Source organism: Chiloscyllium plagiosum, unplaced genomic scaffold (genome assembly GCF_037043375.1).
Source record: "Chiloscyllium plagiosum isolate Xiang-an unplaced genomic scaffold, Cpla_swu_hap1 HiC_scaffold_4, whole genome shotgun sequence".
Taxonomy (NCBI): Eukaryota; Metazoa; Chordata; class Chondrichthyes; order Orectolobiformes; family Hemiscylliidae; genus Chiloscyllium; species Chiloscyllium plagiosum.
This window is the reverse complement of record NW_028270142.1, coordinates 57766383-57779957: the sequence shown is the minus strand read 5'-3', so window position 1 is coordinate 57779957 and position 13575 is coordinate 57766383. Positions and strand designations below refer to the sequence as shown.

The 13575-nt window shown below is 38.1% G+C and overlaps 1 protein-coding gene across 3 annotated transcripts in view; it reads left to right on the top strand.

Annotated features, from left to right (window-relative positions):
* Positions 1 to 13575, top strand: part of LOC122549488 (arf-GAP with SH3 domain, ANK repeat and PH domain-containing protein 1-like) — a 365329-nt gene that overhangs the window by 272133 nt on the left and 79621 nt on the right. For all 3 annotated transcript variants that reach the window (XM_087986272.1, XM_087986271.1, XM_087986270.1), the window contains 2 exons: positions 7199 to 7362; positions 12202 to 12335. In XM_087986272.1, the coding sequence (XP_087842398.1) occupies positions 7199 to 7362; positions 12202 to 12335 (298 nt within the window). The remainder of the gene's footprint in view (positions 1 to 7198; positions 7363 to 12201; positions 12336 to 13575) is intronic.

The following is a 13575-nucleotide window of genomic DNA, read 5'->3' as shown; positions in this document are numbered from 1 at the left end:
AGATAGGGGAACAAAATGTAATATCTCCAAGTTTGCAGATGATGCAAAGCTGGGTAGGAGGGTAAATTGTAAGGTTGGTGCAGAGATGCTTCAGTGTGATTCGGATAAGTTGAGCGATTGGCAGATGTATTGCAGATGAAGTATAATGTAGATATAATGAGACGTTATCCACTTTGGTAACAAAAACAGTAAGTAGTTTATTATCTGAATAGTGATAGATTGGGAAAGCTGGGAGTGCAACAAGATTTGGGTGACTTTGTACACTAGTTGCTGAAAGCAATGTGGTGCCACAGATGGTGAAGCGGGAAAATGATGTGTTGACCTTCATAATGACAGACTTTGAGAACACAAGCAAGAATGCTTTACTTCAGTTGTACAGGGCATTGATGAGACTATACCTGGAGTATTGTGTACAGTTTTGGCGTCCTTATCTGAGGGCAGATGTTCTGGCTGTTGAGGGAGTGCAGATTTACCATACTGATTACTGGGATGAGTAGGATTGACATATGAAGGAAGACTGGATCAGTTTGGACGATATTCACAAGAATTTTTAGAAGAATAGAAGGGGATCTCATAAAAACCTATGAAATTTAACAGGACTAGAAAGGATAAATGTAGGAAGGAAATTCCCAATCGCGAGGAATCCAGAACTAGGGGTTGTGGTCTGAGAATATGGGGTAGGCCATTTAGGACTGAGATGGCAAAACATTTCTTCACCAGACAGTGGTGAGCCTGTGGAATTCTCTGACACAGAAAGCAGTTGAGGCCAAAACATTGAATGTTTTCAAGAAGGATTTGGATATAGTCCTGATGGCTAGAGTATCAATGGGTATGGGGTGAAAGCAGGAATATGGTCTTGAATTGGTTCAGCCATGATAATGTACAGCAGAGCAGGCTCAAATGGCTTTCTCTTGTTCCTATTGGCCCCAATCTTTAAACCTTAAATAGAAAGTTTGAAGCTGTAAGAGTCCCTTAATGGATTCTTCGAGCTACAACTTATCATTTGTAAACAGACCTTAATCTTCTTAGGCTTTATTGAACAAATATTGTCCAAAATTTCCAATTTTGTTTCATTTTATTTCTTTCTTGTGGTGTGTCGCTGGCAAGGCCATTGTTTGTTACCATCCCTTAATTGTGCGAGAGAAAATGCTGGTCTACTACCTTCTTGAAATGTTGCAGACTTTGGGGTGCTGGTACAGCAAAGTACTATTGGAAAGTGAGTTCCAGGATCAGTAATATGGTTCCAAGTTAAGATCGTGTGTGATTTCCTGGGAATTTGCTGTCCCCAAACTTCTAGATGGGTAAGAGTCTGAGAGTTTGCAAAGTGCTGCTGAAGAAGCCACACTGAGTTGCTGCAGTGCATCTTGTAATTAGCAAATAGTGGTGGAAATGAATATTGATGTTACTGAATGAGGTGCCTATCAAGTCGGCTACATTAACCTGGATGACTTGGAACTCCTTGAAGGTTATTGGAACCACACTTATGTGGTGAGTAATCCATTGTACTTCTGACTCATGTTGGCTTTGGGAGTCAGGAGGTGAGTTACTGCTGCAGAATTCCCAACCTCCTTTTGTAGCCTTTTATCATTCTAAAATGTAAAGAATAAAATAAAGGGTTGATTTTGCAATCTGGTACCTCAAGTGAGGAAGCAGTTCTCAGTGGAGTTTACGTTGAGAAATTGCAGGTGTATAGCTTGTGAAAGAATAGATCACTTCTCCATTGATACTACTAATTTGTTATTTTAAGGTTATTTTTATAGCATTAAAAGTACTGGTCCCCTATTGAAACATCCAAAGTATTGTGTTTTCTAAGTCTCATTACACTGAGATATTAAATGATTAGTTGATTATAGTGCTGATGAATGTAGATCAGATAAATGGCTCACTAAAATTGGTATTTGCAACTGTTATTTGTACATCACAGAGTAGACATTCAGTGAATATGTATGGTTCAACTAGCACACTGCTCACATTGAAGGAAGACTGAAAATATTTGAATCCACTTACATTGAATCATATATCCATTGAAATTTGAAAGTGTATTTAGTATTTTGGTTGCAAATAATGATCTTGCAATGGAAGCAATGTTGAAAAATCCATGATAATTTTGAATCAAAGGTTGGACTGGTGAAGCTTTGCTAAACGGATTCTTATTGACCACTGATGCCCTCTGCCTTCAGTTTTCAGGATTACCGCACATTCAATAATCTGTTTCTCTACTGATACAATATTTATTTTCATATATATTAAAGTCAATCAACAAGAGTAATCTTTAACTGCTGAATCTGTTCTTATATGGATACTCTAGCAGGATTAAACCTCAAGAAGGGAGAAAGGGATATAGCAGGCCATTCAGTCTAACCTTATTGCTGGGAAACTGTTGGAAGTTATTTTGAGGGACAGAATTAATCTGCATCTGGAGAGGCAGGGATTAGCCAAGAACAATGAGCATGGTCTTGGGGAGTTTGTGTCCGACCAATTTGATTAAATTTTTCAGAGGTAGCTAGGGGTGTAGATGAGAGCAATACATTTGATGTAACCTATTTTTACTTAAGTGAGTTTCCAAGGCTGATAGTGAAAGTAAGGGCCCATAGGATGTGAGAAAATTTGGTTAATTGGATCCAGAATTGACCAAGTGGTAGGAAGCAGGTGATTATGGTTGGGAAGTGTTTTTCAGACTGAAAACCTGTATCCAGTGGAGTTCCACAGGGATCATTATTGGGACCCTTGCTGTTTGTGGTATACAGAAGAACTTCGATTGTCCAACGAGATGTGCGGGTACTATTTCGTTCGGATAATTGATTATTTGGTTAATTGATTTCCTCTGGGGCTCTGAGCTGTCTGTGAAATCTGCTCCCTGTTCAGGAGACTAGGCATCAGCATACTGCGTGTGAAACCCCACCCTCCGTCCGCCTCCAACCTTGTCCAACACCGTGCCCCCCCGTCCATCCCCACCCAACGTCCAACCCCCTTCCACACCCTCAGCCCTGTCCAACGTGCCCCCCGACCCTGTCAGACTCGTCCCCACCCCCGGGGCAGCCAGACTGGATACCAGCAGAAAGACCGCTGCTGCCTTTGACAGGTTCCATCTCTGCCCTGTACAGGACAATGTTGGAGAGATTATCTGGGAAGGGAAGTGGTTAGGGTTCACCCCTATGTAGAACTCCAGGGAAAGTGTTGGGGGAAGAAAGAGGGTGGAAGGTCAAAAATTTACAGATTGTGCCTGGACTGTCCATGACTGTTCTCAGCATCATTTCAGTAAGCCAAGTTCATTTTTAATCATTGTATCTGTAAACAAAAAAACACGATCAGGGTTGAAACAGCTCTTTTACATAATGTTTCTATTGGGACCTTGAGATTCCCTTAGGATAATCCAATACTCGGATAATTGATATTCAGATAATTGATATCCGGTTATTTGAGGTTCCCCTATATAGGAATAATTTTGACATGAGAGTTGATCAGTAAGTTCATGAATGATACACAAATTGGTTGGGTGGTAAATAGTGAGGATTATAACCTTCAATTGCAGAAGGGTATAGGCACGTTGTCAGATGAGCTGATCAGCCACAGATGGAATTCAATCCACATAAGCGTGAGGTGATGTACTTGAGCAGGATCAACAAGGCAAACAGTACATGATGGACAGTAAGACGTGGGAAGTGCCAAGATCCAAGGGACGTTGGTGCACATGCCAGTAGATGAATATGCAAATCAAAGACTTGTGTGGGAGAAGTGGGTTTTAGTTCATGGCCCACTGACATCAGTGGTTGAGAAAATGGCAGCTGTGCCATTGGGATAGTCAACACCTAAAGTAAGCTGGTGTCAGTGTTTTGCGGACCACATTGCTGGGGAAGTAGAGAGCGTTTTAAACTAAATAAAAGGGGTAAGGTATCAAATGTGGGAAGATGTGCTGTTTTCAAAGAGTAGTGCCACGAACCGTAATATGTGGAGTGAGGGTCAAAGAATGGCAGGAAGGAATAGAGGGGGGGAAAAAAGAATGTGATGCACCAACAATGAAGATTAGATTAGTCTGATTCTGAAGAAGTGTCATTGTTAAATGTTAACCCTGCATTCTCGATACGGATGCTGCCAAATCTGTTGAGTTTTTCCTGTAATTTCCAACATCCATAGTTCTTTGATTTATATTAATCAAGACTAGATGTTACAAAGATAACAAAAAGGTAAAACTGAAGGCTCTGTATCTGAATGAGCGTAGCATCCATAACAAACTAGCAAATTGGTAGCAAGCATTGAAGTAAAAAAAAGATCTGATAGCTATTTCAAAGACATGACTTCAGTATGGCAAGTATTGAAGGTTATGCGACATTCAAAAAAATATAGAACTAGGTAAAGGTGGATGAGTAGTATTGTTAATCAGGAATGGCATTTGCCCAATAGTGACAGATAATCTTGATTCAGGAGACCAGGATGAGAGTTGGCTTAGATGTGGAATCAGTTTGAGTGAAGGTGGGAAATAATAAGTGAAATGACCCACAGATATTGTAACAGTAACCACAAGAAGAAATATTGGGTGCTTTTGAGGGGATGCCAACAATCTGGTGACTTCAATCTGCAAATAAAGTGCAAAAATCAGATTGGCAATAGTAGCCTGAAAGACGAGTTCATGAAAAGCTTTTTGAGATAATTTCTTGGAACAACACATCGTAGAACTAACCAGTGAGCAAATTATATTAGTTTTGGTGTTGTGTAATGTGACCGAATTAATTAATGATCTCAGAGTTATAGCACCCCTAGGTATCAGCAACCATGGTATGTTTGAATTTTGCATCCAGTTTGAAAGGAAGAAGCATTCCACATCCAAATATGGGCTATTTATGAGGGCATGAAAGCTAAACTAGCTGAAATTGGAACAAGAGGTTAAGGGATAGATCATTAGAGACACCATGGAAGACCTTTTAAGGGGATATTTCAGAATAAGTATACTTAAACTTTAAGTAAAAATTATATCATCCATTGTTAATTGAAAATGTTAGAGTAAGTGTTGAACTTAAGGAAAAGGCACACAAACAACAGTGCAAAGTCGACTGGCAGGAGAGATGACTTGTCAAAGAGCAGCAGTTTAATCAGGGGAGAAATTGGAATATGAATTTTAAAATGGTTTTAATTTTAAAAAGGAAGAGTTTCTACAGGTATTCTAAAAGGAAAAAAGTAAGGTAAGTGAGTGGTCCTTGAGTGCATGAGAATGGGAAGTTAATAATAGATGATAAGGAAATGTCTTCACTATAGAGAATACAAAAACAATTCTAGTGATAGTTGTAAATCGGAAGGGTGATGGTTATTTAGCAAAATTACATTCACGAAGAAGCAAACTAAGGGAGCTTTGTACTGACAAATCTCCAGGTCCAGATGGATATCAGGTAGGTAAAAACAATGACTGCAGATGCTGGAAACCAGATTCTGGATTAGTGGTGCTGGAAAAGCACAGCAGTTCAGACAGCATCCGAGGAGCAGTAAAATCGACATTTCGGGCAAAAGCCCATCATCCCCTGTATTCCTGATGAAGGGCTTTTGCCCGAAACGTCGATTTTACTGCTCCTCGGATGCTGTCTGAACTGCTGTGCTTTTCCAGCACCACTAATCCAGATGGATATCATCCTAGGGTCTAGAAAGAGGTTTGTATTGAGAAAATATATGTTGGTCTTAATTTCACAAAATTCCCTAAATTCAAGTAAAGTTTCATTGTAGCAAACAGAATCTCTTCAAGAAGGGAGGGAGGCAAAACACTAGAATCTATCAGCTGGTTAGCTTGACATCGGCCATGGAAATGGTGTTAGAATCAGTTATTGAAAAAATTATAGCTGCACATTTAGAGAAAATTGGAGTAACTGGGAAAAGTCAGAATGGTTTTTATCAAAGGGCAGTCTTGTTCGACAAATTCTTTGAAGGAGTAGCATACAATGTGGACAAAGGGGAGCTTGTAGAAGTTATATACTTGGATTTCTAGAAGGCTTTTGATAAGGTGCTCCACCAAAGTTTAGTGCAGAAAATAAATGCTCATTGTGTAGAGGATAATTTTTAGATGGATAGAAGGTTGGCTAACTGGCAAAAAAAAACACAAATTTGTTTAGGTTTAGATATCAATTTTATTGTCGAGTATTATTTATTATCTCTAGTACAGCAATACAGGAGTACAGTGAAAATCATAAAGTTGACATTCTCTGGCTCCATCCTAATATACAAAAGACAGGAACAAAAACAGAAGCAAAAGTTAAAGAATCGGCCTGATTGGCAGGATGTAACAACTAGAACAATGAAGTCACAAATGGATTATGCGAGGTCCTGAATTCACAGCAATGACTTTGTTGAGGGGAGTGAAAGCATGGTAGCTAAATTTGTAGGATCACACCAAACTAAGTAGAAAGGTCTATGAAGAAGAGACAAGGAAGTTTCAGACATAGGTTGAATGAGTGGGCAAATATTGGAGATGGAGGGTAATACAGGAAAATATGATGTTTTTCACTTTGGCAGGAAGAATGAAAAAGCAAGCAGTTACTCAGAGTACATATGAAGAAGTCTGAGATGAAGACAGATTTAGATGTTTCGGTGCATGAATCAAAAATGTTAGTATGAAGGTAAAACATGTAATCAATAGAACTAATGGGATGCTATCCTTTATTGCGAGAGGAATTGAAAACAAACTTAAATTTATACTGGGCTTTCATGAGACGACATCTCTCATGCTGTCTGAAATTTGCTATCATTCTTTAAGAATGTAACTGCATTGGAGGCAATTCAGACTCGTAAACTCGTAGATTGAACTGATTGAAGTATGTAAGATTGTAAATGTTCTTGACAAGTTGAATGCAAAAATAATGTGTTGTCTTGTGGGTCAATCCAGAACTAGGGAGCACTGTTTTAAAATTAGGGGTCCATCCTTTCAGGGCAGATGAGAATTTTCTTTTAATCTGAGGGTTGAGCCATTGGAACTGTGTGTTAGAAGGCAATGGAGGAGGGATCAAGCTTTCAGCTTGAAAAGAAAATCCATTGCTGAAAAAGCTATGGCCATGACCAGATAGGTGAGAGCAAAGCAAGGTGAGCAATTTCTTTTATATTTCTACTTTCAAAGTAACCCTATCTACTTAATTTGAAAGGTATCTTTTTTTGTGAATAACTATGTGCTCCCTTTGAGTTTTGTCATGCCTTAAGATTTTAAAGTTGTTTCTTTTTTTAACAGATGGATATCAGTATTAACTAACAGTAAAGAGGAGGCATTAAACATGGCATTCAGAGGAGAGCAAAGCAGTGGAGAGAACAGCATAGAGGACCTAACCAAAGCCATCATTGAAGATGTGCAGCGGATGCCTGGCAATGATGTCTGTTGTGATTGTGGAGCTCCAGGTCTTTGGTTATTTTTCCGCAGAGAAATTTTATTTACCTGATAGCATTGTCTACTTTTGCAATTTTCTGATCAAATGCAGAATATTATCAATTATGTACCTCATCAATGAGATACAAGTTAAGCCTCTCACAAGAAAGCTTTTTAGTCAGGTTTGATTTAAACTATGTTCAACTTCAAAACAGTTAAGAGTTGGTATGCAAAAAGCCTTGTTTTATAATGGTGTTTGTAGCTGGCTGTTTAGTGTTGGTTTTGCACAAAGCATAACATTCAGAAGAAGGTTTTCTAGTGCTTTCATTCCAAATAATCCTCATATAAAACATAATATTGTATTTTGTGCTTATTTTTCTCTGAAAAGGCAGTTTTGATATTAAAGTATATTCTTCCTGCTCTACTTGTCACTGTAAGTCCAGATCTAAAAGGTAGTATTTTTAGTACACAAAGTATAATGCCTCCATAGCAGGCATATTCCTATTTATCAAAACTTTTTTTTTAATCTTGTCTTTTCCATTATGAAACGTGTAGTTTTAAATATTTTTCAGCAAGGGAATCTCATTGAACTCTCTAAGAGGTCATTTACAAACTGGTGCATATTCCCTGACGTGGAATGCTCAAGTCATTTCAGAATCAGTATTATACCCTATCTCCTTATATAATGATCTGATTACAAATCTTGAAAACTGTGTACATATCTAATAGTCTGAATTTATTGTTGATGACACGCACACATGCTCATGTAAACATACCTTCCCAGAGGCATGATCGGGTTCAGAAGCCGAGGCCACCCAGATATCAATTGAGGTCCTTGAATGGAAAATGTGTTACCACTTTAGGGCCTCATTATACTACTGCTGTTAATCAAATAGTTACAAAATGTTGGAATTAATTCAGTCAGGTGTAACTGGGTTTATAACAGCAGTATGATTATTGATATTTGATAAACAACTATACTGATCCTTTTTAAAAAAACATTAATCCAAAGAAGTCATATGATTAGCAAATAGATGTTTTAAGCTAAATTATTTAATAACATTTTTCAGAAGTTTTATGGAATATTTTGTCTTTTACTTTCATATGCATGTCTCAGTCAATCTTAAATTTACTTGCTATATAAAAAAATTTAAAAGTAGTTTTGTTTATTGCTCTTTGTTCCCTGATTGGGTGTATGTATAAATTCTTCAATGTGAGAAGCTGTTTGGCAAACTTTATGGCATGACTCTACAATGGGAATGCCTAAACATGTTAGAATCAATTCCAATACTATTGTAAAGTGACAGAGGAAGTATGTGCTAAAAGTTGCTAGATCTCTTTGTGGTTTATTTCAAAAACAATGTTGGGCTGGTTATTAAAGGTTTTGACACAGTAGTTCATTTTATACTCTGAGGGTAGCCATTTGAAAAGCAGTTGCCACATGCGTGGAGACAAGTAAACCCTTTTGAGTTTGCTTGCAGCCTTCTGGAGAGGATCCTCATTCACAGATATTCTGTATTTGATCAAGGAGGTGAGAGAGACTTGGTAAAACCTAACTAATCATTCGCTTTGATTCCTCTTCATCTCTCCCTACACTTCCCTGCTAGTGGCAATCCGAACTATAAGGCCATTGTTACGTGCCTTTTGTTTCAGCAGTGATTCCTGTTGAAGAACCAAATAAACCCCGGCTGGCAGCCACTGCTCCCAGTGCTGCTATTAGTAATGAAGCAGTTGGCAGCTCATTCATTAGGGATGGGCAAGCCCTACAATTCACCGTCTCCCTTGAAGCCAAGAATGTCATAACAGGATTTCTGCTGCCAGTACCGAAATTAATTCCTCAGTGTTTGAAAGATTGAATGAATGGATGTCCCACCAGGTTTGCTGCCAAACTTTGAGCTCCTTGATATCATCATTAAAATCAGACCTATGTATGATCATTAACTTGGAAAAATGTGTTAAGCTTTCCTAAAGCATTATCAGTTGGATCAAGCTGACTCCTGTGTCCATTTTTTAATACAAACGTTTCTACCATAGAAGGCTCTGTGGGATGTGAAGTCACGCAAGATCGTAGGGATTAGGTGTTGGTCATTTAGCCTTTTGAGCTTTCCCTTTCATAAAATCATGTGTCTTCCTGATCACATCATCATTTTCCAGATATCCTCCAATGGATTCTAGCATCTTCCCATATGTTAGACTAACTGCTTCATAGTTTCCTGCTTTCTACCTCCCTCGTTCCTTAAAATCCCCTGAGACCATTCCAGTGTCTAAGGAATTTTGGAAAATTATAGGCAATGAACCTACATCTGTGCTGCCAATTCTTTAAAGGCCCTAAGATGTGGGCCATCTGGCCCTGAGGACTTGTCACCCTTTTGGTCCGTTAGCTCTCCTAGCATCTTTTCCCCAGTGATCATAATTGCTTAAAGTCTGTCCCCTTCCTTATGCTTCTTGCTTCTCATTTATCTTTATGAAGTTTACTAAGTCGTCCGCCGTGATGACAGACAGAAATGAAATGTCAAAAGCCTTCGCCAGTTCTTTATTTTCATTATTAATTCTTCATACTCATTGTATTAGAGAACCAATGTTAGTTTTTGTTACTCTTTTTGTTTAAATATTTACTCTCTATTTTTATATTACTTGCTAACTTTCTCCCATTTTGCTTTTTGCCTCTGTCTTCTCAGTCATTCTTTACTGTTCAGTCTTCTGACCTACCATTATTCTTTGCAGATTTGTAAAATGTTTTTTTCAATTTACTATTATCCTTAACTTTCTCATTTAGCCAGGAATGAATTATCCTTCTCAGAGTTTTTCTTGCTTACTGGGATGATCTTGCCCGAGAGTTATCTTGGAATCATAGAAATGTTAATGTAGATGGAGGCCTTTTGGCCCATGGTACCTACATTGGATGTTCAAATAATCATCATTATTTGGTGCCAATCTTCTGCTTTTCCCCACACATTGGCACACTATTTCTATCCAAATAATTCTCCAATGCTCCCTTGAATGTTATAAATGTCTCCTTTAAAAATCTGCCTCTATAATTGCATTGACCTACTTTTTAATCTAGTTTCTTAATTCATCTTAGCAAGCTCTTTATATCCTCCAGAGTTATCTTTATTTTCTTTTAAAACCCCTCGTCATCAATTTACAGTTCTCCCTTTCAAAACTGAACATGACATTTTATTGTGTTGTAGTCACTATCACCTAGAGGTTCCTTTAGTTATTGATTCAGTTATTAATCAACAGTAAGTTATTTATTAATCGTTGCACATTACCAGATCTAAGATAAGTTGGCTGTAGAACATGCCAAACTACCTAACTGTCGCAAAGACACACTATGAACTCCTTTTTCAAGCTACGTTTACCAGTTTGCTTCTCCCATTCTACACATAGGTTAAAATCCATCATAATCACACACAATCTATTTGTTTAAATCATTTTGTATTTTACTGAAACTGATCCTACATTTTTGATCTTTTAAGTTAAGGTAATCTCTCAGTATTGATCTAATGCTATCCTTAATTAACAGAGTGAACCTGCCACCTTTCCTAGCTTTCTGTCAGATCCTAGTCTTGGTCACCTTTCAGCTGTATTTCTCATATTACTATAAGATTATTCATATTTATCTCCATCTGTTCTAATAATTGTTTCCCTTAAATTTATCATGTCTCCCCTCACTTGATTCTCCTCTGTTTAGACTAAAGCCTTCTCTACCATCCTAATTTTACAATTTGCTATACCATGAGTCTCAGCACAATTCAAGTGAAAGCCATCCCAATAGTACAGCTTCTACTTTCCCCAGTACTGGTGCTAGCTCCTCGGGAAACAAAACCTATTTTTCCCATACCAGTCTTTGAGCCGGATATTCATTTCTCCAATTTTATTTATCCAATGCCTATTTAGAGATTTTGACCTTTGAAGTTCTTTTTTTAAAAGTTCCTAGCTGCTCCTACCAATGGTGTTAGTACCTATATGGGCCATGACCACTGGATATTCCCCCTCCGAACTGCAAATTTTTCTCCAGCCAAGAGTAGATGTCCTGAACCCTAGAACTAGGCACGCACAACTGCCAGTTGTACTTTGGCTCCTAATTGCCAAGAACTATATCTCTCCCCCAACTGTGCTGCCCTATTACCACTACATTCGTATTAACATTCTCCACCTGAATGACTTCATGCCCCATGTGTCATGGATGGTTCATTCATCCACACTGCAGCCACCACTTGCATCTGTACAGGCTGGAAAATCACTGAATCTGTGAACAATCGCAATGGCTGGTGCACTTTTAGCTTTTTGGTCTCCATACTTGACTTACTCGCAGTCACACCACCTTGTCTCTTAAGACTGATCAAATTCAACAAAGGGCCCTGTCCTAAGCAGTCTGACTGTCTCCTTGAATAAAGCATCAAGGTAACTTCCCCCTTCCTGCTGAATTGTAATGTCTGCAGCTTACCCAAAACTCTCAAACTCTGAATCAAAATTGCTCACGTACCAAAACTTAGTACAGACATGTTTACCCTCTGGATCAATTTGGCACAAAATGCCAAATTTTGTCCAAACTTTCCACAACCTGCAGTCTTGATGTATACAAAAACTGTCCCATTTACCACTTTCATTAAGTGAAGGAATACAGATCGCAGAGTTATTTCAATTAATTATGCCACCAACTTTGAACAAACAAATAGCATTAACAAAGTGAATGCATAAAAAATTCCTTAGTGTAACAGCTAAAATATATTTATGTCAGTAGTTAGTTTGAAATGAGTTAATATTCACAAATTCTCCTAATATTTTACAGGAGGATTTCAGTGAGTATTTCTTGGGTTTCTGCATTGAATACTCACATTGATCATTTTTGTTTTGTTTCCATGCAGATCCTACTTGGCTGTCAACCAATTTAGGAATTTTGACATGTATAGAATGTTCTGGAATACACAGAGAAATGGGAGTGCATATTTCTAGAATACAGTCCCTAGAACTGGATAAATTAGGAACCTCTGAGCTCTTGGTGAGTTACTATAATTAAGATGTTCTGTAGGAAAATAAAACTGTATGAAGTTCGTTGCTGTTTTCATGATATCTGGAATGAAGGAAAAGCTAAAATACTATGAAATTTATTTATTAAAATTATTATTTCTAATATTCTAGCATAAAAAGTGTATTGCTTCATCATTTCACTCACAAATATAAAATTATTTTCTCAAGGCCAATTCTGTTGTTTATCAACGTTATTAATCACAATACTGTTCCAAAGCTTTTCACACCTGATTGAACAAGTTGGAACTTTAAATGTTAAAAATCACACGACACCAGATTATAGTCCAACAGGTTTAACTGGAAGCACACTAGCTTTCGGAGCAACGCTCCTTCATCAGGTGATCACCTAATGAAAAAGCGTTGCTCCGAAAGCTAGTGTGCTTCCAATTAAACCTATTGGACTATAACCTGGTGTTGTGTGATTTTTAACTTTGTACACCCCAGTCCAACACTGGCATCTCCAAATCAGAACTTTAAATGGGTTTCTAACAGTTCCGGGGATCTGAAATGTTGAAGCTCTTTCTGAATTCAGTGATTTATGTCTGTGGAATTGGAGGCACAATGCAGTCAATAGCAGAGCACTAAATAACAGGCCACAGTTTCAGAATATCTGTGCCGATTTGACACATCAGTTCTTGGTTTACTCCAGCTAGGAATATCCCTGCAGATACTGGCATTGGAATTTGGTGCCTTGTAAATGGAGGAAGAGTTAATAGTCTTCTTCACCTGATATTATAAAGGCTCTCCAGCAAGAGACATAATAAACAGGCTTGAAGGTAGATTTTCTGTGACCTTGTTGCTGCTCTGGACTTTTGATTCAGTGGACCCCTAAAGTTGTTAACTCAACCTTCAACTTGTTTGTTAGGTTGAGATTTGAGAGATCCTGGATGAGCCACATTTGTTGTTAGCTCAATTGGCTGAATAGCTGGTTTGCAGTGATGCCAACAGAATGGATTCAATTTCCACACCAACTGAGGTTACCAGAAAGATCCAGCCTTCTCAATCTCCTCCCTGAGGGGATTCTCCTGAGGCATGGTGACCTTCAGGTTAAACTCAGCACCAGTTATTTCTGTAATGAAAGACAGCAGCCCTATGGTCCACTGGGACAATGCCAACTTTATCCTTACCACCAGACAACTGGCAATGGAAATCTATGAATTAATGAGAACTTCCACTTCTATTATATTAAAGGCACTATATAAGTTTGGGTT